The sequence below is a fragment of the Solea senegalensis genome, linkage group LG19, assembly GCF_019176455.1.
Source record: "Solea senegalensis isolate Sse05_10M linkage group LG19, IFAPA_SoseM_1, whole genome shotgun sequence".
Taxonomy (NCBI): domain Eukaryota; kingdom Metazoa; phylum Chordata; class Actinopteri; order Pleuronectiformes; family Soleidae; genus Solea; species Solea senegalensis.
Window position 1 is genome coordinate 4,481,385 of NC_058038.1, and position 21,178 is coordinate 4,502,562.

At 42.8% G+C, this 21,178-nt stretch overlaps 1 protein-coding gene across 5 annotated transcripts in view; it reads left to right on the top strand.

Annotated features, from left to right (window-relative positions):
• LOC122784870 (RNA binding protein fox-1 homolog 3-like) overlaps window positions 1-15,115 on the top strand; it is a 498,591-nt gene extending 483,476 nt beyond the window's left edge. For 4 of the 5 annotated variants that reach the window (XM_044050270.1, XM_044050274.1, XM_044050271.1 and 1 more), the window contains 3 exons: window positions 550-608; window positions 4,621-4,699; window positions 8,042-8,088. In XM_044050270.1, coding sequence (XP_043906205.1) covers window positions 550-608; window positions 4,621-4,699; window positions 8,042-8,086 — 183 coding nt within the window. In that variant the 3' untranslated portion in view covers window positions 8,087-8,088. Of the gene's footprint in view, window positions 1-549; window positions 609-4,620; window positions 4,700-8,041; window positions 8,089-15,029 lie in introns of those variants that run through there. The other variant, XM_044050273.1, reaches the window with a different exon arrangement.
• The last annotated feature ends 6,063 nt before the right edge of the window (window positions 15,116-21,178 follow it).

Here is a 21,178-nt window from a genome sequence, read left to right on the forward strand (position 1 = left end):
TCCCCACTCTGGCAAATGAATACAGCGGTCCTGACTCCCCCGACGGTCCGGTCGCCTTCTGCCTTCCTACTTCATTTGCAAGCCAGGGGGGTCGTGTAAAGGAAAAGGGGGCTCCTCAATAATGCAGGAGCAGAGTCTCAATCTTAAAATGAGCTGAATTTGGGGAGTTGGCTCTCACGTGGCCTCTGTTATGCTGTCGCTGCCTCTGGGATAAGCCTCTGGTGCCCGCCACACCCCCCCCCAGAAATGCTGCTTCTCCAGAGCATCATTCATCCTCGTCCTGCTGCCGAACACACCATACATCAAACAGCACCCTCTGGTGTCTGACAGCGCACCTGCAGCAGAGCAGCCGTGGTTCTGATGAACAAAACACTGTGCAGTGACATTTGGCAGCGGCGGCGGCGGCGATTCCGAGGCTCCGTGTCTGTGTTTTGTTTTCTTGTGTTTTCTCGCGTGCCAGAGAGAGACAGAGCTAACCTTTTCCCGGAGCAGGTTGTTATTAATCATTGATTAACACTGTTTTTATTGGTTTGTTTGTTTGTCTTACAGGGCGGATATGCAGCATACAGATTCGCCCAGCCCACCACCACCGCGGCTTACAGTGACAGGTGAGACTCCGCCGCTCATCCATCAAGTGTCTCGCGGTGCATTGCACTGCACGAGGACCTCTGAGTGTAGTATCATTATTAAAGGGACAGTTCAGCTTTTATTAAGTGCGGTGGCTACTGATGACAAATACCAGTGGAAAACCAACCTGGGACGCGGATGTTTGCTCACTCTGAAAACACGGGCAGTCCGCGGGGGACACGAGGAAAACAAAATGCACTTAATAAAAGGCTCACCTGTGTCTGTGATGCCTTCAGAATAATGTTTGCCACTTTGTGTCACCATGAGACAGGCTTTTCTGCATGCACAGGGAGGTTTGTGCACTGTCCGCTCCTCCGCACCAAAGCCCATCGAGAAAATCTGCATTTTTAGCTCACATGGACACTGCTTCCTAATTAGTTAAGGTGGCGTCACTGAGGTGAGTCAAAGGAACTTATTTCCTTCACCGATGTCACAATATAACACATTTGAAGTTACTGACGGAGGCAGCAGTGGATCGACGACTCCTGCGTGTCGTGATGAACGAATCGCTGGTTTTCTCTATGGACTTTGGTGTGGGAGAGTGAAACCTTCTGTGCGCCACAAAACACAGGAAGCTGTAAAACTGCCAACGTTCAGGCTCATGTACAACAGACGATTCCACCAATCCATTCATGTCTGAGTGAATTGATTTGTCACGATGACCGTGAGAAACAAAAACTGTCGCCGGATCAATTTACAAACTGATAGAAGAAGAAATAACATTTTTACAAGAAGAAAAATGGCGTCTAAAGGCCGAACCAGGGATGGGAGCGTGTGCGCGATGAACGACAGACCACTTCACCTGCGTTTTATAACATTCACTATGGGTTATTTTCAGTTTCCTGGGTTTGTTTCTTATCTATTAGGCAAAGTGCTGCATTCTTTTTAGCCCGGAGCTTAAGAACGGACACACACACACACACACACACAAAAAAGACTAACCTTGTTGGACTCGATGAGAAAAGCAGTGATATATGTCGTGACTCTCTGCTTGTGATGGGAGAGCAGGTATATCACTGCAGTATTTATGAATGGCCTCAGGTCTGTGGAAGGAAGGTTGGCAGACAGACAGAGAATCAGAGAGAGAGAGCGCGGGGGAAAGATGGAGCGGCGGGAACTCTATCACTTCAGAGTGATGTCACTCCGGTTCAGGTGTGCTGCGTTTTGAGGAGCCGTCGCTGATTCATTTTTTCGGCCGCCGAAAGCCGTTGTCAGCCCGGGATGTGGCGCCTGGTTTGGGAATGTAATCTGGGAAGGATTGAGCATGTCACTTGTGATAACGTACACCCTGCCCGAGAGCCTGAAGATCATATCGATAATGTAAGATTTATCAGACCTCGCCGCGGCTCGAATTATGAGCAGCCGTGCTCGGCAAGAGCAGAAATTGAACAGCATCTCTTTTTTTCCCCCCTTCCTCTGCTCCTTCTTCTTCTTCTCTTCCCAGAGTGATTTAATTCCTGTTTTTCTTGCTTGTACTTTTTCCCTGAGAATGAATGTCATTCGCTGCCATATTGTTTGTTTTGCTTTTTTTCCCCCCCCGTTTGTTTCCTTTTTGAATAAGCGCTCGGATCAATAGAGGTTTGTCGGTTTTTTTTTCTCGCCAATTTAACCGCGGGCGCTGTCAGCCAATCATGAGAAAGAGGTCGTCGGGATTGTGGGACGCCATGGACGGTGTATGATCTGAAAAGCCTTCAGTGCTCTCAGGTTGGATTACCAAAGACCTTTAAAGGGATAGTTTTTGAAGTGTGAGGACACTCCGGACACGGAGGTTCTCACTGAAAGCATGTCTAAAGGAATAAAGCCATTTTCAGCCACTTCACTAAAGCAACTGATAAAAATCCATAGCTACGATGTCAGAGACTATGGTTGCCACTTTATCTTGCCATTAGACAGCTTTTCAAACCACTCTCTCTCTTCCTCCTGCACCAAATTCCATAGAGAAAATCAGTGATTTTGTATTTCACAGAAGTTGTTGATGCATTTCTGTGTCATTTTGGGACGTCTGTGTTTGAAATCCTTCGTTTCGGGTTCACGTTAAGTGACCACAAACTTTCCAAAGGAGGCAGCAGTTCATCAGCAGCTCCGTTTCTCAATGGACTTTGGTGCGGGAGAGGGAAAGTTTCCACTCGCGTCTTCATACCGTCGAGTCGCTCGTGGGAGAAGTCAGTCACAAAGTCGGGGCCCCTGCTGCCAGGTCTGTGGAAGCTCTGTGACATTGCTCGCCGTGGTTTGACCCTCACCGCGGTCAGTACCGCTCTGCTGAGAGTCATTTCGCAGATACATTAGCAGCAGCGCGGAGCCCGTGGGGGTTCGGTGCTCACAGATGATAAGAGGACCGCGGAGACTCCCCTCTGACCATCTCATGGCACCGGCCTCCTCCCCAGGGAGCCTTTTCGCCTTTTCCCGATTCCACTTCCTGTTCACTGACCTTCGGTACTGCCGGACTTTAATGGGCTGAGCCATATTTAGATCTTATATAACCCAGCGTAGCTCACACGAGAAAAGCCCTGAACGCTGTGTGTCTTGTTGTCTCCTTTAGGAGAAATTTCTTCCCCCCTCTCCACTTTTTATTTTTTTTTATTTTTTTTTTATTCCTGGTTGATTTGGTGCCCTCAGTCCTTGGCTGGGTGTGCCTTATCTGCTCCGTGCAGACCCTCATTTGCAAGCGTGCACTGAGGAGGAGAGGAAGAAGTAGTAGAAGAGAAGAAGGGGAGCAAGTAAATAGAGGAATATGTGAAGTTGAATAAATAAATAAATAAATAAATAAATAAAACGCACACACACACACACACACACTTGTCCTGTCTCAGAAGGAAATTGGAAGGATTAGTTCCGAACGAGTAACAATGAAAAGACAGGGGGTGTGAGCCCAGTGTGCAGCCTGGGTAAACAAGAACAGGGTGAGAGACCAAGCCCCGCAGCAGCGGCAGCAGCAGCAGCAGCAGCAGCAGCAGCAGCTCCATTCTTCCCCTCCATGCTCATTACCTATTCCATCCACCCTCATCAAGATGACAATGAAAAGACAAATGGAATTCACCAACCTTTGAACTCCCCCTCCTTTTTTCTGAACCCCCCCCGCCGCCGCTGCCGCCGCCCCCCCCGGAGGCTGAGGAGGGAAATAGCTGATTGTGTTAGAGACTTGAAAGAGTCGACTCGAGGGGCTGAGCGTTAAACAAGCATGAGGCTCAATCCCATTTCACTCTTTGCCCCGGTACAACTCAGCATTGTGCATTCACTTCTCGGCGCGGGGTGTCCGGATACTTGTTGACGTAGAGTTACGTAGTCAGGATTAAAGTCCAAGATCTTAAAACGAGAGCTTCACGTCGACGGCCATGAAACATTAGTCACAGTCTCTCGTACATACCATGAAATTATTAATCCAAGACTTAATTAACCGTCAACTATTTGGATAATCGATTCATCGGTTTGAAGCTTTTTTCATGATTTAAACAAGATATCTGATTGTTGCAGCTTCTTAAATGTGAATGTTTTATTGGTTTCTTTGCTCCACAAGACATTTGACAACGTCGTCATGAATCGTGAAAATAATGGACGGATTCATCGTTGCACTTGCAGCTCTAGACCACACATGTTTAACCCCGGTTGTGATTGTAATTATATTAGATTTTGATTTTTATGGCTGTGGAATTGTCAAAAAATGTTCAATGACAAAAAAAAAAAAAAAGATTTGGATTTTTCAAGTTTATAACAAACTAGCAACTCTGAAATAACAAAGAATTAATTTCGCGTTTACAATTTGAACTTTGAACTGTTTTACACATGTACACACAATGTTGTAGTTTTCAAGTTTCTGCCTGGTTTTGGAACTGATCCTGAAGGTGATGTGTGTGATGTGTATGAACATCCGGTAAAACAGGAATATTACGTGCATTTTTAGATAAATTTTACGGAATGAATGAAGTAGTGGAAGGGGTAAAAAGGACAGATCAGTAACCGTGTTTACTCTCTCTTTGTTTCCTCCCCGTGGTGCAGCTACGGCAGAGTCTATGCAACAGCAGACCCCTACCACCACACGATTGGCCCTGCCGCCACATACAGCGTGGGGACTATGGTAAGCCCGTGACGCCGCCGCCTGTTTCCACAGTACGTGCACGACAAAAGAACGAGCTCCAGCAAACACGCTCACACTCTGAAAATAAAGAGCAGAGACTGCAGTGGTCACTGCTCTTTATTTGCCTTTCTTTCTTTTTTTTCCCATTGAATTATTCGATTTTTTTGTTGTTGTTTTTTTTTCGTTTCTGGCACACCCTGGTGGAGCAAAGCAGTACTACAAACTCCTGGTATTAGCATCTGTCCTCAGGACGGATTAGAGGCTCCATATAGGTTCATTTATTGAGCCGCCAGATTTCTTTGTCTACTGCTTAAAATTGTATTTCTTGTTACTGCAGCGCAAGTAGATGTTTGATTCACTCGAGGCTGCACACGCTGCAGTTTCCAGGATCTTTTGTTGCCTTTGTGACTTTCTGGAAACTACAGATACGGACATTTCCGGGAAGTCGCGCACAGGACATTCCAAACTCGGAGTTTTCAGAATACACCTGATGCGTTAGCAACACTTTGTTGTAGAAAGTCTCTGCTATTTCCCCCCGATATTTGGTCTTGAAAGTTGGTCTCGCCGCGCCCCCCCCCGCGCGTCACCGTCCACAGTTTGCCAGAATGTCAAATTCAAACCGTCCAATTCTGTATTTTTCTGTGCAGAAAAACATGTACCAATGTAACGTTGTTCCTGTGCAGAAAAAAGTAAAACGGCAACATTTTTCTTGGAGACCGGCTCACCGGTTGGTTACGCTACACAAGCTCACCTAATGCAACATTGATTTGACATCAGCTCCTCCTGAAATGAGAATGAACGATCGCTGCGGCTTTTCTTTCCTTTCCTTTCGCCTTCTTTCTTTTCTTTTTCCGTTGTTGGTCCTTTTGTTTTCACTTTTAAAAGAAAACAACTTTGCATTTCTCAGCATCTTTCTGCCCATTCTCCACACCAGCTCAGCTCACGATGGATCATCTTTATCATTGTTATTATTATTATTATTATTATTATTGTTATTATTATTTCTTTTTTTTTGCCATCCAATATCAAACCTTGAAGGGATAAAAGTTGAATTTGTTAATGTCTGTTTTTAGCTAGCTTTTGCAGCTATACTGTAACATCAAAGATGAAAAGTGATGATAAATCTTCTTCTTCTGTTTGAAACGGAGAGAGTTTCCTCTTTTGGTTTTTGTGTTGAATACGACGACGACGACGAGGGGCTGGGACCCAACTCGCCAAACCAAACTTAGACATTAAAGGCCATCAAACGCATGCAGCAGTGTGCCGTGGGACATTAGAGACAGAGCGAGATGCTAAAAGAAAAGAGGGAAGGGAGGCGACTGCCTCCTCCTCCTCCTCCTCCTCCTGCCTCCAACCTTGATAGGAGGCGTGTGAGAAACGACTGAAAATTGAAACATTCCGGCATGCATGCGATTCTTTTCCAACCACATTAAAAAAGAAAAGTTCCCCGGTGCAGCTGCTAGCTAAAAGCTTTCATTAATTAAGACATTTCTTTTTCCTCTTCATTTTACTTAATTAAAAAATGTGCTTGAATGTTATTTTTTATTATTCTTATTATTATTATTTATATATATATATATATATATTCTTCTTTTTCTTCCAAATTTCCTTCCATTTCTCTGACACTTTAATCGTCCTCTGGATGAAAGTAGACGCCGGGCCCCCCCCCCGAACAATATCACACGCTAACACACAGTTGCGGGTGTGTGTGTGTGTTGGGAGCTCAGGGAGCTAACACAGACTTGAGAGAGGGTGTGTGTGTGTGTGTGTGTGTGTGTGTGTGTGTGAGAGAGAGAAAAGACCAGTTTGGTTCCTTATTCTTTTATCATATTTGATTAATGGTTCTCCAGCAGAGAGGAGTCATTTTTGCATTTAAAAGCTATATAATAATTAGCTCCTCTGAGGGTGAGGTTGGGGGGGTTAAAAAATTCCTTTACCCATCTCCAGCGCGCAGGAGCTTCTAACATGGATGAAAGTTTTGTGCGAGCCCAAAAATTAGGCAAAAAGTAGCCTTTGAAGACATTCAGTAGCCTTTGGAGTTTGTCTGATTTCCTAATTGCGGCAGATCCACCGAAAGATCAGAGAGGAGACTGTGTGTGTGTGTGTGTGTGCGTGCATGTGCAGGTGTGCATGCACAGGCCCCCACGTGCATGCTTTTTATGCGTGCGTCTCTGCCCTAGATATCTCGAGCATGGTGCTAAATCTGAGGGCTAATATCCCGCGGTGGTTTGCCCCGTACAGGAAGGCGCAGACACCTCTGCCACACTTGAAAAGGAGCCGTGATTAAACCTGAACTTATTCCGCTCTGCTTTCAATCTCTTGTATTATTGCTGCAGCCTGGAATAAAAAAAGAATAACAAAGAAAAGGAAAGAATGAAAGAAAGAAAAAAAATAATGGATTTCCTCAAGTGAAAAAGCAGCGGATGCAATATTTTCCAATTTATTTTGAAATGGATTGAATTAAAGGAAAATAGCCCCCCTGTGTTTTCAGTGAAAGGGCCCCTATTTTCAATAATGCAGTAAAATATAATTTTTATTCACAGTCAATTTTAGTCAACGGCAACGGTTAAAGGGATAATACAGTTTTTTTGTTTTTTTTTTAAAGTGTGGTTGTATGAGGTAGTGACACACACACACACACACACGCACAACAAAGAACTTATTTTAACTACAAAGCAAAAGGGTCGCGTAACAAATCTGTGTCAGTTTACGGTACTTTCATGTAATTGAACTTATTTTGGGCCGCTTTGCCGTGCGCTCACTCTCCCGCACCGAAGCCCATGGAGAAAATCAGCCAATTTTACATCACGGCACACAGGGGTTCGTGATCCGCAGCTGCCTCCGTTTTTGTAAATTCAAATTTGGTATTTTCCTAATTGTAATTCAGATTCAACTGAGAGACACAAATGTATGAGACGAGGCAGCAGCTCCCGCGTCCCCCGTGAGCTAAAAACGCCGCTTTTCTCAATGGACTTAAGTTGGCGGCGACAAAGGCGCCGTTTTTTTATAAGTGAGATAATGTGTACAATTCATGACCCACGCCAAAACAAAGAAACCATGAACTATCCCTTTAAGACTCAAATCCTCGTCACGTCACGATGACCCTGTCGTTCCTAACACACACACACACACACACCTGTAGTGTTTGCGATCAAAAAAACAATCAGTTCACCAAATGTGGCTTAAATGTGTCATTTTGAAAGCCAACAGTGAAACGGATAGAAAAATAATGAATGGGGGGCGAAAAAAAGGAAGGAAATTTGTGGAGAAAGAGAAACTAAGAGACCTCCAGCTGTCACTTACTTGAATACTGATTGGTACTTTTCATCTTTGATGTTGCAGGCTAGCCTATACAGAGGAGGGTACAGTCGCTTCACTCCCTACTAAAAGAAAGAAAGAAAGAAAGAAAAAGAAAGAAAGACAGAGACATTACCCCAACAGACAAACATACAATAAAACAGTCAAAAAAAAAAAGAGACAAACACGATACAAGCGGTCCTTGGTGGGGGAGCTAAATCAAACTAAAAGCCCCCCCGACACGCCGATATTTCTACAACAACCCTTTTTGATGTCGTCATCGGTCTGCTCTTGTTTTGTATTCATTTTGTGCTTTTTTTTTCTTCCTTTATGCACATGTGCATTATCTTGATATGGGTGCTGTGTCACCGTGAAACCAATGTGAGCCTCCTGCAGCAGCACGCATGATGCATGCTCAGAGGTGTGTGTGTGTGTACGTACGCAGTGCGCTGTCATCTGGCTAAGAATATACTGGGGCATTTCAAAGTAAAGAAAGACATGTAAAAGCAGGTCTTATCAGGTCACAACACACACACACACACACACACACACAGTTAATTAACCCTCTTACCTCTTGTGTTTCTTCATCATTGAAGCGGCAGAAATAAAGAGCGGAGACGCCGCACACGTGCCTCTGTAATTCTTAGTTCAAAGACGGCTCTGCTACGATTGCATTTGTTTCCTTTTTTCCTCCTGTACATGTTGTTCCATACGAGAGCTGGTTTGACAGCATGAAGGTTGTTGTTTTTTGTACGATTTCTTTGTCTGGGGACTCGCGACGTCTCCTGCAAGTTACACGTACTGTACACGTGAATGCAACTATTCGGCATCGCTTCCGCAGACTGTGTGTGTGGGTTTTTTTAGGCCTTTCCTGTGTGGAAAAAAGTGAAAATTGGCGTAACGGTTGTACGAGAAAATGAGCGTCTGCTTCTCACTTGACTTGTGAACACATTCAACGAGGTAGTTTCAGCTCCTCTACAGCGAAACGAGACGCCAGTTTTGTCCCCGTTTAGACGAAAATAGACGAATAGATTCATGACGAAAGCACATAATTATGGTCAAAGAGTAAAATCTTGCGAGAGTCGTAAAAACTCACTGTGGAAATCGACGTTTTAAGAGATTCTTTTGTTGTGTTCAGCTCGTGTGTCGCCTCAAGCCACTGATTTGTATCCAAAGTATTGATTAGAGTCATTTGATTTTGGAGTTTGGTTCAGTTTGGTACATGATTAGCAGCTATTTGCATTTCTGGTACCAAAATAACTGAACCATACCGTTGGAAAAAAATCCAATTAACATTTTTAAAATGAAACTCCTGCTGGTTAAAGATGTGGTTAGTTTTGAGCACAAAAAGCACCTTAGGTTAGCGCTAGGAACAGGATTCATGTCATCTGCGTAAAGACACAGTGCAGTTTCCCCATAATACGACAAAAATCTTAAAACATTTGGCCACAAAATGTGTTTATCTTTATTAGATTGAAAAAATGTGAAGTTTTAATGACTGATTAATAATCATGACATTGCGGGGGTTGCAGAATAGTTGCATATGAACTTAATTTGCAGAAGATAAACTGTCACACGTCCTGACTAACACGCGCACACACACACACACGCACACTGCTCTGCTACAGGGTAGTTTTGTAAAGCCTCGCACAAACTGTTTTTTGACCTCAGGACAAACCGAACTGAAAATCACAAACTGACAAAACACACAGTGCTGCTCGCTAACCTCAGCACACGGAGAGTTCCATTTCCAACACAACCAGCAGGTTTTCTCTCTCTTCTTCTTTTGTTTCTTTGTTCTTTGTTCTTTTTTTTCCCCCGCACAACAGCTGAAGCCTGAGGTTTTGTTTTTAAAGGTCCAATATGCAACTCACCAACTAACGCGAGATGACACGTCACAAATGTGACCCCCGTCAGATCTGTCTTTGAGTGTCCAGGATGTTCCTAAACAAGATGCACTGTGTATGTTGGGATCTTTAAGTTTCCTGGTCATGGTCGTGGGAAGCAAGATGATAGAAAGTAGCTAGTGGAAGGAGGAAAATCAGAAACAAATAAAACAAATTTTTATGTCCTTACGATAAACGAGTTTGTGCAAATCGCCAAAATGGCCGACTTCCTGTTGAGTTGAGGCCATGGTCCCGGTGGACTTTTTTGTTCGCCCGGGGCTACTTCCTGTAGGAAGTCGTCTTTGACTTTTCTGACCGTCTCAACCTTATGAACGTGTGTACCAAGTTTCGCTCATGTACGTTAAACTTGACAGCAGGTGATCTAATAGAAGATTTTTGCGTCAGTTTCCAGCCCCTCCCCCTATTTTTGACGCACATTCGCTGAACCACTTTCCGACGTAAAAAAGAAAATAACTCTTGTTCTTCTCCTGGACATTTTAGTAACTTTGTTTATGTCACACGTCTGTTTTCTGGCATTCACAGTCACATGTGCTCAACTGCGACACCTTGTGGCCGGCACTTAAGTTGTGTTGCATATTGGGCCTTTAAGCTGTAGTTTGATTCTTTATTTTGAAATACTGTGTGTGTGTGTGTGTGTGTGAGAGTGTGTGTGTATGGACATGTACTGTATAAGACACATGAAACACAGAAAAGAACAGTGAGACACAGAGACACAGTGTAAATGTGGTTTAGATGATGAAGAAAATCCCTGTGTCATTGTTTCAGTGCAGCGATACCAACACAACTCAAAGCTTTGTTTGAAATAACCCTTACATATAGATATATAGATCACTTTTTGGGGGGCATAATTGTTTTTTAAATAATTTCTGAGATGTAACATATTATATATATATATATATATATATGAAATAAAAGATCATAGACAGCTAGTTATGTTTAGTCGAAATGTTGAAAATGCTAAAAAATAAAATAAGAGTAATGTTGTTATTTAAAAAGAAACAACATAAAAATTAAAAGAAAACCCGACGTGATCATTAAAAAACCCTTTATGTGGTCAAAGGAATGTCGTTCTCTTCCTTTTATATGCTAGTGTGTACGGGGGGGCGGGCTTTATATGAGACGGAAGAAACTTTTGACCACTTTGGTTCAAAAGAAGAGAAGTGGTTTGTGTGTGTGTGTGTGTGTGTGTGGAAAGAAGACGATAAGAACGTAGATGCAGTTTGTTTGGCTCCTCGCGCTCCCTGTGATATCGTCACGGCGACAGATGATAAGCAACCTCAGCTCAGTCAGTTGAAGAGTTATATATGTTCAGTATATATGTTCAAAAACACCATTAAAATGGTGTTCCTAATTTTTTGACCGCCTTATAATAATTGCAGTTCTCGTGTATTAATATACCGATGATTGAACTAATATACTAGTTCACAGCGTTAGTCACTTGTTTGAGTCACCTGTCAAACATATGTGGGTTAATCTGGATTACTAATTTAAACATTATCCAAGACTTTTTTATTGTTTCTGCCCAGATATTAACAAGGAGAGACAGTAATCAATAGAACTAGTATTATGTACTGGTTTTCATCAGTTTTTTATGAACATCAGTCGCAGATTTTTTTTACCTACCGACCAACATGTCCCCAGTTTTCCTCCGTCACGTTATCACAGGGACGCGTTTGAGTGACGTCATGTCTGATAAATCTGCATGTGTTTGTTTACAGTTTACAGAACAAAATAGAAAACGTCTGAGTTGTCTCAGCGTCAGCTTAGCGAGGTATGGAATTAGATTTGTGTCCATATTTCCAAACAACACTTTTCACGACGCAAATCAAATATCGATTTAATCATTCAAAAATATTGTATTTTATTGTTTGCAAATATATTTCTTATTTGCGCTCCCTTATTTATTGTTTGCGCTCCCTTATTTGTTATTTGCACTCCCTCACTTGTTCTTTGCACTCCCTTATTTATTGTCTGCGCTCCCTCATTTATTGTTTGTTCTCCCTTATTTACTGTTTGCACTCCCTTATTTATTGTTTGCGCTCCCTGATTTATTGTTTGAGCTCCCTTATTTATTGTTTGCGCTCCCTTATTTGTTATTTGCACTCCCCACTTGTTCTTCCTTATTTATTGTTTGCGCCCCTGATTTATTGTTTGCCCCTATTTGTTTTGCACTCCTCACTTGTTCTTTTGCGCCCTCATTTATTGTTTGCGCCCCTTATTTATTGTTTATGCTCCCTCATTTATTGTTTGAGCTCCCTTATTTATTGTTTGCGCTCCCTGATTTATTCTTTGCACTCCCTGATTTATTGTTTGCGCTCCCTGATTTGTTATTTGCACTCCCTTATAAAATATAATAAAATAGTTTTGAATGATTAAATTCATATTTTAATTGCTTCTTAAAAAGTGTTGTTTGAAAATATTGAAACCATTCTAATTCCATATCAAGGCTTCAATGTTGAAGACATGACATGTAAATAACATGTATTATTAGTTTGTATTGTAGAGGTCTTTTATTATGCTTACTGAAGTCGTTTAAACGTGAATTTATAAAAAGAAAAACTTTGATAGTTATTTTTTTTTTGTTTATTCGTTTGGTTCTTTTTAGTTTGTCGTATTCCATAACCAGCTTAAATATGCAACCAAATCCAAACATGTGTTGAGTAGTACTGAGAAATGTTTACATATAGGAGCAAGAAAACACTATTTATCCCTCCGACATTTATATTGCATTTACTTACGAGTATTCATAAAGCCCTGATAAGCTGGCAGGTGCATTTATTTATCAACCTTAAAGATTTATACAAAAAAAAACAAGCAAAAAAAACAACGTTAGAGTACTTGTAAATATATTTAAATGTAATGTAGATAAATATATATATATATATATACATATAACATATAATATACACACACACACTACAGTATATCGCGATCCTCTGACTAACTGTTTTCTATGTATTCCTATATGAAGTGAGGTTTATCTGTGTGTTTTCAATTCAGCTGAACTTGTTCTTGAACTGTATGTGATTTCTATAATGAGAATATATTGTCTGAAAGGTGTAAAGTTTTCCCTTTTTTTTCCCCGGGGGTTAATTCCATAGGTGAAAGTATACAATGATGATGATGATGATGATGATGACCTTTTTTTTCTTCTTTTTCCTTCAACCACTGATTTTTGTTGTCAATATGTGACATAATAAGTAATCTCTGATTGTTTTTGAGTGTCGGAATAAAGCAGTTATAAGAAGATTTTTGTCTGATTCACACATGGATGATGATTGTTGTTCTGTATTTGTTTTTTTGTTTTTAATCTGGATTTTCTTTTTCTCAATATGTGCAATTTGTTTTTTTGTCTTTGAAAACAATGACTAAAGAAAAAATGGAGCGGTCAAGGAAATGCAGATTAGAGTGTGAAAGCTTTTGCATGCTCTCGGTGAAAACCCCTGTACCAAACTCTATAGAGAAAATCACCAGTTTTTGCCTCACAACATACAGAAGTTCTGAAATCATTTGTTTGGATTAAGTGACAAAAACTTACTAAATGACGCAGTAGTAGCCCAGCAGCTGCTTTATCCCTGTGAGCTTAAAAACGCCCATTTTCTCTATGGACTTTGGTGCGGTGGAGTGATTTACAAAACTGCCACTTATAGAGCTACAGTTGCGTCTCTGTGTTAAACACTCGTGGACGGATTGCGTGAATCATTGGCCTGAAAGCAACGCTGTGGAAATGAGGCGTCAGGTGTAAGGGGGGAGTCTACGCTTGGGGGCTGTTTTAAACTCTCATGTCGTAATTTCTAAAAACAGACTCGGGTTTAAGAGACCGCGCAGGCTCCGTTAACTGAACCAGCGCTCTCCTGAATCCTTCACATCGTCGGGGTGATTAATATGTTTGTGTCGGCAGCTCTTCCACTTCTAGGCTGCCTGTCAGCGAGGACTATATGTAGCTGCAGCGTTATTGTGCTGCTTCCCTGCTGAGCTATAGGACCGCGTGTGGATATTTTGGTATATAGCGGGTCCCTGGCGAGCACCCGGTACGTCGGGAGGTGCAGGATGGATGGAGAGAGGGAGGCGGAGGAGCTCAGGCCAGTTCCCTCCTTGAGAACAAGAAAGAGGGGCGAGGAGACGCTGATTGAGCGTGCCACTAAGTTGATTGTTTGTCTCCCAGGGTTAGGAGTTTTTGGGAGGGGGGGGTGGAGGTTGCGGTTATACACTACAAAGCCATTTCAAAATTAAACCAGTGTCTTCTTTTCTTTTATTTATTTTGCGGGGAAAGCTCCACGGAGGTGCAGAAGATCAGTCCGAATTAGCAGACATCTGTCATGACGGGGGTCCTGGGACATACACACACCGCCCTCCTCCTCCTCTGCTCCCGCTCAGCCTCATTTACAGCACGGCGTTTTCACTTTGCTCTGCCAAAATGCCGCTCTCCGCTTGTACGGTGACGGCACGCTCCGATCTTTGTTCTAGAGGAGGAGCCGTGGCGCTAGTTTTGGCAGGAGGAAGGCCTCGGCTCAGGCCTCAGCTCAGGCTTCTTTAATGAGGGGGATGAAAAGTGAAGAGTCAAACTTTTTTGTGTGCAGCTGGGTTTTAAAAACGGTTCGTGTGGTAGTAGACAGGAGTAGACGCGCTGTTGAAACCAGCTCAAGGGCTCACAGGTCTACAGAAGACTGTATTTTTTTTGCTTTATCTTGTCATTACAGTTGTGCTGTTTGTAAACTGCCCACTCTCTTGTGCCAAAGTCCATAGAGAAAATCACCAATTTTTACGAAGAGACAAGAGGTTGCATTTCAAGTGAAAAAGTCTGGTGCAATAAAGTGGCATGGAAGAGTTTTAGTCATGGTTTTGTGACAGTACCTCATAAAACCCCATCTCTTCTAGCACAGATGGATAAAAAGTATCAGAGATGAGCATGAATTGTGTTTTTCCTTTTAAAAAGCTTGTTTTGATGAATCCGTGTGTGTGTGTGTGTGTGTGTGTGTGTGCACTTGTGTGTCTCTGTAGCCTAAATATGATCCTCAGTTATGACAGCACCTCTCTCTCTCTCTCTCTCTCTTTGTGACACATGTGAGAAACATAACATGCCGCGTATTCACCAGTCTCCCTCACTTTTCTCCCCCTGTTTCCAGTAAATACAAAAGGAAGAGCTGTACTCAGTATTGATGGACATCACAGATGAAAACAACGGAAGACAGGAGATCTAGCTTTAAGAAAATAACACAAGAAGAAGAAGAAGACGTGAAGGAGTCCCTCTACTGAGGCTGGCGAGGGAAGACGGGAGGCGTACAAAGATGGCGCCGCGGCAGCGGTGTCAAACCAGCCACAAACTTGACAGACGGAGTGAGCCAGTTTCCACCAGGGACCACCTTTTTGCTGGGTAGAAAAAAAAAGACAGAGAAAGAGAGAGAAAGGAAAAAAGTGTCCCGTTATTATAAAACATTTTATTTTTCTATACTTTTGTGATTTACAATGGTAAAAAAAAAACATAGTGTGTATAAAGCAGTATATATGTACAAATCTGTTTTTATGTTTTTTGGTAAGGGAGATGAACAGTGGGCCCTTGATGCTGATTCTGTGGTTTGCAGGAAGGAGGAGGGAGGAGCACCTCGCCTCCGCTCTCCCCCCTCTCCCCCTTCCTCCCTCCCTCCCTCCCTCCTCTCTCTATGGCACACTGCTCTGTCACCGAGGTCACGTTCAACTTTGAAAAAAAAAAAAAAAGAAGAAGAAGAAGAAGAGAAAACACAAACAGAAAAGGTGGTGGCGAGAGCTCGGCATCCAGGCAGAAGCACTTTCTAACGCTGTACTTCCTGCGGGTGGAGTCAGAGGCCCACTTCCTGGTCTTAGTGCTCCGCCTTCTTCCCTCCCCACTCGACAGGACTTCCTTCCCTGCTTCCTTCTTCCTCCCCGGGCCGGTGATGTTGCTCCTTCCTCCTTGTTGCGGCGTCACTGGCCGGCAGCGCCTACTGTTAGCAGCGTCCCCTTGTGGATACTGTTGTGATGTCACTTCCTCCTGGCAGCGCCACTGGGCCATCCCCCCGGCTTTACCCCCCCCCCAAATGGGCAGCGCCACTGGTTTACAGCGTTGGGGGGGGGAGCGGGGGGGGTTTGAGCCTTGGCGGGACGGTGTAAAGCCGAGCCTCCGCGGTCTGCCCTTCTCCACGACCCCTGCAGAGGTCAGCGACGACTACGGACTAGTTAAGAGAAAAACGAGTCGCCGACTTCACTCACCTGCCAGACTCCGAGCCCAAGCCTTTGTGTCCCTCTGCACCAACGGACTTTACCATCAGAGCCACGCGGCGGCGATGATGACGATGATGAGAGAAGGTGCGTACAAACTACCAAGGATGCACGTTTCCACCTGCCAAGAATAACTCATCCACGTCCATGTAACAGATTGAATTATAATCGAATAATCCCATCGTATTACATCAGCAGGTGCATAACCAAAACACAAGCCTGAGGCATAAAGACTATGTCAAACTAGATGAAACATTATAGAAATACAGTTAGTGCCCATCCAACGGTAACCGGGAACGAGGGCTGAAATAAATATGTCCGTTTTTTTGTTTTGTTTTGTTTTTTTAATGTATTCTGAAAATATTTATTTATTTATTTATTTCTGTGGGATTTTTCTTTTCTTTTTTTTGCAGCACTGAAAACTTTCAAAGAGGAAAAAAAAAGTTTTTTTTTTTTTTAAATTGTTATTTTTGGTGGCAGCAAAAACCTTAATTCTTTATATCAGGAGAGTCACTGTAAAACGTGTTTTTAAAAACAAAGAATGTTGGGTTCAGTTCTTTGAATGTACTTTTAAACGTCTAGGGTGTCCAATAAGTATGTATTCTTTCTTTTGTTCTGTATATAAATATATATACATATCTATTATATGGGCTGTGGTGATGTCAGGGAGTATATAGAGGGGGGGTGGGCAGGAAAAAAAAATCCTCTGGCCCCTCCCAAAAATAGATATCAGACCCCTCCCCTCATCCCCACCCCCCACACACACAAACACCTCCCCTCCCCCTCCAACTACATACGCCCCTGATATTTACTGTAACATGTGATCATGTGTTCTATGATTGAAAGTGTGATGGTGATAGTGTGAACTGATCCCCCCCGCCCCCACAACCCTCCTCGCCTCCTTCACAATGGAAAAAAAAACACGTCGAGAAAAGCGGCACATTTTTTTTTTTTCACGCAATAAGATTATTATTATTCTAATTATCGTAGAATCGTTGGTTTTGACGTTGATTTCACATCGTCACACCCGGAGATGAATAGAATTTAAGGGCCGGACAAAAGTGTCACATCAGTCAATATCAATGTGTGTTGCGATAAAATGTCCGATAGCTAAAAAGTCGTTTACGGACAGAAAGCGTCGAAACTGTGTGTTAAACAGTTCACAAATCTGAGGCAAAACATGGAGTCGCAGTTACGTTTTTTTGTCTCGAGTGCGTTTGCAGAGTCTATGGAGGTCATGTGATTCAGATTATATCGCAATATAAATACATTTTATCGCATTGCTTTTGCGCACACTTTTCAACAAGTGTACGACTTTCAGTGGCCGACGATTAATTGACTCAAAATACAATTTTTTTTACAAAGTTTTTCTCTCGTAAATGCCGGCCCTCAGCTCCAGCGAGGACATGTCTTCACGAGTCTCGCCCAAAACATCCGCAGTGCGTGAGTTCGCAAACACGATATTTTCTGATGCCACGCCGTGAAACTGCATGATCGCACTGTCGCGGCAGTTCTGCAGTGCTCACGTGAGTAATGTCCACGACGTGAAACTTTAAATGGTGGTGCTGTGTCGTCGTGGTTAACCAAAGTTAGGACGACATCTCATGACTCGAGTGCTGCTGCTGCTGCTGCTGCTACGTTGTACCCTCTTTAAACGACGACATCATCGTACAGTGTACATACGTCATACGTGATGTTTTGACCCAGGATTATCAGAGCTTTACGCGCCATTTTATTTACAGTTTTGCGGCAAGAAAAAACAAACATCACAAAACAAAACGAGACGTTTCGGGAAAACAGTCTCATCTGCAGTGATCTGGATTCTTCATCAAGCTGCTAATTAGCACGAGGTGTCAGATAACAAGCTGATTAATATTGATTCTTTTTTTCTTTGTACCCGCCCTCCTCCTTCCTTTTCTTACTTGAACCAAAGTATGATTTGAACACACAGTCTCAGTGCTCTTTGATCAGGAGACAGCGGGACTCTGCGATGGCGGCGGAAGCTTAGATGTGTTATCGACGTGACCCAGATTCCAGTCGCTGTCTCGTTACCACTGAGGAGGAGAGCGCGCTCTTCTGCAAAATGTAACCAGGCTCCTGGCGCGCAGCAGCTCTGGGCTCCGCGCTTTGTCGCACTGACCCCGGCGGGCGGGCGGGCGGGCGGGCATGCGTGCAGGCAGTTGATTGGGTGGGTTTAATGCGCGGCTTTTTTTGCGCACTGTGGAAAGTAAAAACAGAAAAAGAAAAAAAACTGCTCTTCACTGAGAAGACACTTCCTCCTCAGAGGCAGAGAAAGGTTCGGGTGAAGCACAACTTTGTTTGAAAGTTCAGGGTACACTACAAGACTGTAGTGGTTTTGTGTGAATGGTTCCAAGAAGGTTAAGCTCCTGACTTCCTGTACAAAACTACAGTGTGTACTGTTGATTTCCTGTACAGTACGAAATCTCACCTCACACTTCTTGAGTAACTTCATCTTATTTCAGGTTAAAGAGAAAAAAAACAGAGAAAAGAAACTTGTTCTGAATCAGGGCTCCTCCACGCGACCTCTGTTCATCTGTACACAGCTTCTCATATATTTACAGAGTATCTATATCATGGCAACTAACTGTTGTGAAGTCAAAACGGGGTAAAGTCGGTCATTCCTCCTCCCCCATGCAGCGATCATTATGCAGGCTAAGCATTTTTTTTTTGTAGGTTTGTTTCTGAGGGTCACGTGACTCATGTGGACTACTTTTACTTGCACCTCATGGCGGGTCAGGAAAAGGCTCGGGGAGCAGGTTGGACTTTTACTTTGACAAGAACTTCCTCTGGAGGCAGAATCAGGTTAACGTTTGGAGTTCAGAGGCAGGAAAAGAAAGACCGAACCCACTGTATTTTCATGTTTTACTTTGAAGGATTGGTCACGTGATGATTTTATTATGTGATGAAACCACTGCGGTACTATTTTCACGTCAACATTTCCAACTGTAGTGTTGGACATTATATCGTTATCCTCAGTTTTTCAAATGAATGAATGAGGAGGAAACATCCAAGAAAAACACAGAAAAGTTGCATTAGTTCACATTTATTTGTTTTGTGATAACAAACAATAACAAGCAAAACTTGCATTCTGATACAGTACAACAAAGGAAATTGTATATTGTTTGCATACAACTGCATCTCCCATGAGTCTTTGCTCCTGTAATGATAAAAAAAATCAACTATTGTATTTATTGTGGTGGTTTTAACACATTTTTAAATCCTTTTGAATCTCTTTTATTTTGGTTCGTGTGACGTCCAGAGAAGTTCTGTCCTCACTCAGAGTCCAGCCTGCTCCTCGGCAGTGAGGTGGGGTGAGGAGGGGGGAGAGAGGGAGGAGGACGAGGAGGAATTGAGGGCGTCCCTCTCTCCTTTGCTGCCTCCCTCCCTCACTTTGCCCCCATCCTCCTGTACAGAAACGTGGTCCTGATCTTCCTGAGCACAACTGCTTGAGCTGTGACACGATCAGGACGCCCCCCCGATCTGAGAGTCTCACCCACCTCAGCCGCCCTTCACCTCCCCATCACCTCCCCTTGGACACTCCCGCCCCTCCCCACCACCACCGCTCACCCTCCTGAGCCAACAAGTGTGTGAGTCGACTGGTCCCCTTTTTTGTATTCCTGCCGTTCTGTACATAATAACCCTCCCCCCAATCCTTACTCCCCCCCATCTTTCCTTCAAGGGGGGAAAAAAGAAGAAAAGTGAAAAAACAGAAAAAAAAACATCCTACGACTCCCCGAAATCTTGTATTTTGTTCTAATAATGACAAAATTTATTTATAAGGATTTTTTAAAAAATCTATCTCTTTCTCCTTTTTGTAAATGTTCCAGTAAATAAAGTTTAAAAAAAATGTTGAAAAATTAAATGAATATATTGAAAGGTTGAAAAAAATGTCTCTAGAAGCCCCACCCCCTCTTCCTCCTCCTCCTCTTCTTCCTCCAGCTCTGTACTCTGAACTTTTTGTGTTTTTGTTTTTTCCTCTCTTTCTGTATGCTTCTCTTTACGTGCTTCAGATAAAGAGTTCTATTTATATTGACATTAACGTTATTATAATTATGACTAATGATTAATATTATCATCATCCTCATCATCCTCATTATTATCATGAATAAACTTGTCTACTTCACACCTGTGTCTGCAGTGAGTTTCTGTGTGACCAGGATTCCTGCTGATCCTTGAAAGGCAGCTTTATTTCATCTATCTATAAAAGACAGAAAAGAAAAGAAAAATGTAAAAGTTTAGTATGTTGTCCAACTGTGCCAATCTCAGCTACATCGGGCGATAGGCGGGGTACACCCTGGACAGTTCGCCAGTCCATCGCAGGGCCAAACACACACACAGATAGAGACAAACAACCATTCACTCTCACTCCATGCAAAATCCATGCAGAAAGGCCTTTGTCCCAACCGGGGCTCGAACCCGGGTCTTCTCGCTGCAAGGCGAGAGTGCAAACCACTAAACCACCGTGTGGCCCGTCATAGTAGAGTATGTCATCCAAATATTGATAAAAAAAAGTCATAGTATGGTATGTCGTCCAAATTTTGACAAAAAACCATAGTATATTAAGACCTCCCACATGAGAAGAGTCCTACTGGCTTAATGGATAAGGCATTGCCCTTCTAATACAGGGGTTGTATGTTCAAGTCCCATGTAGAGTGTAGTTCTTCGAGGCTTACACAATTTGAAAAAAAGTCATAGTTGAGGATGTCTTCCAAAGTTTGGCAGAAGTCTTTGTATAATATGTCGGGCAAAATGTGACGAAAAAGTCATAGTATGTCGTCTAAATTTTGACAAAAAAGTCATAGTATAGTATGTCTTCCAAAATGTGCCGTAAATGTCAGAGTATGTCGTCCAAACTCTGACAAAAAAGTCATAGAATACTATGTTGTCCAAATTCTGACAAAAAAGTCATAGTACAGTATGTTGTCCAAAATGTGAAAAAAAGTCATAGTAAAAAAAGTCATAGTATAGTAGTATGTCATCCAAAATGAAAAAGTCATTGTATATGTCGTCCAAATTGTTA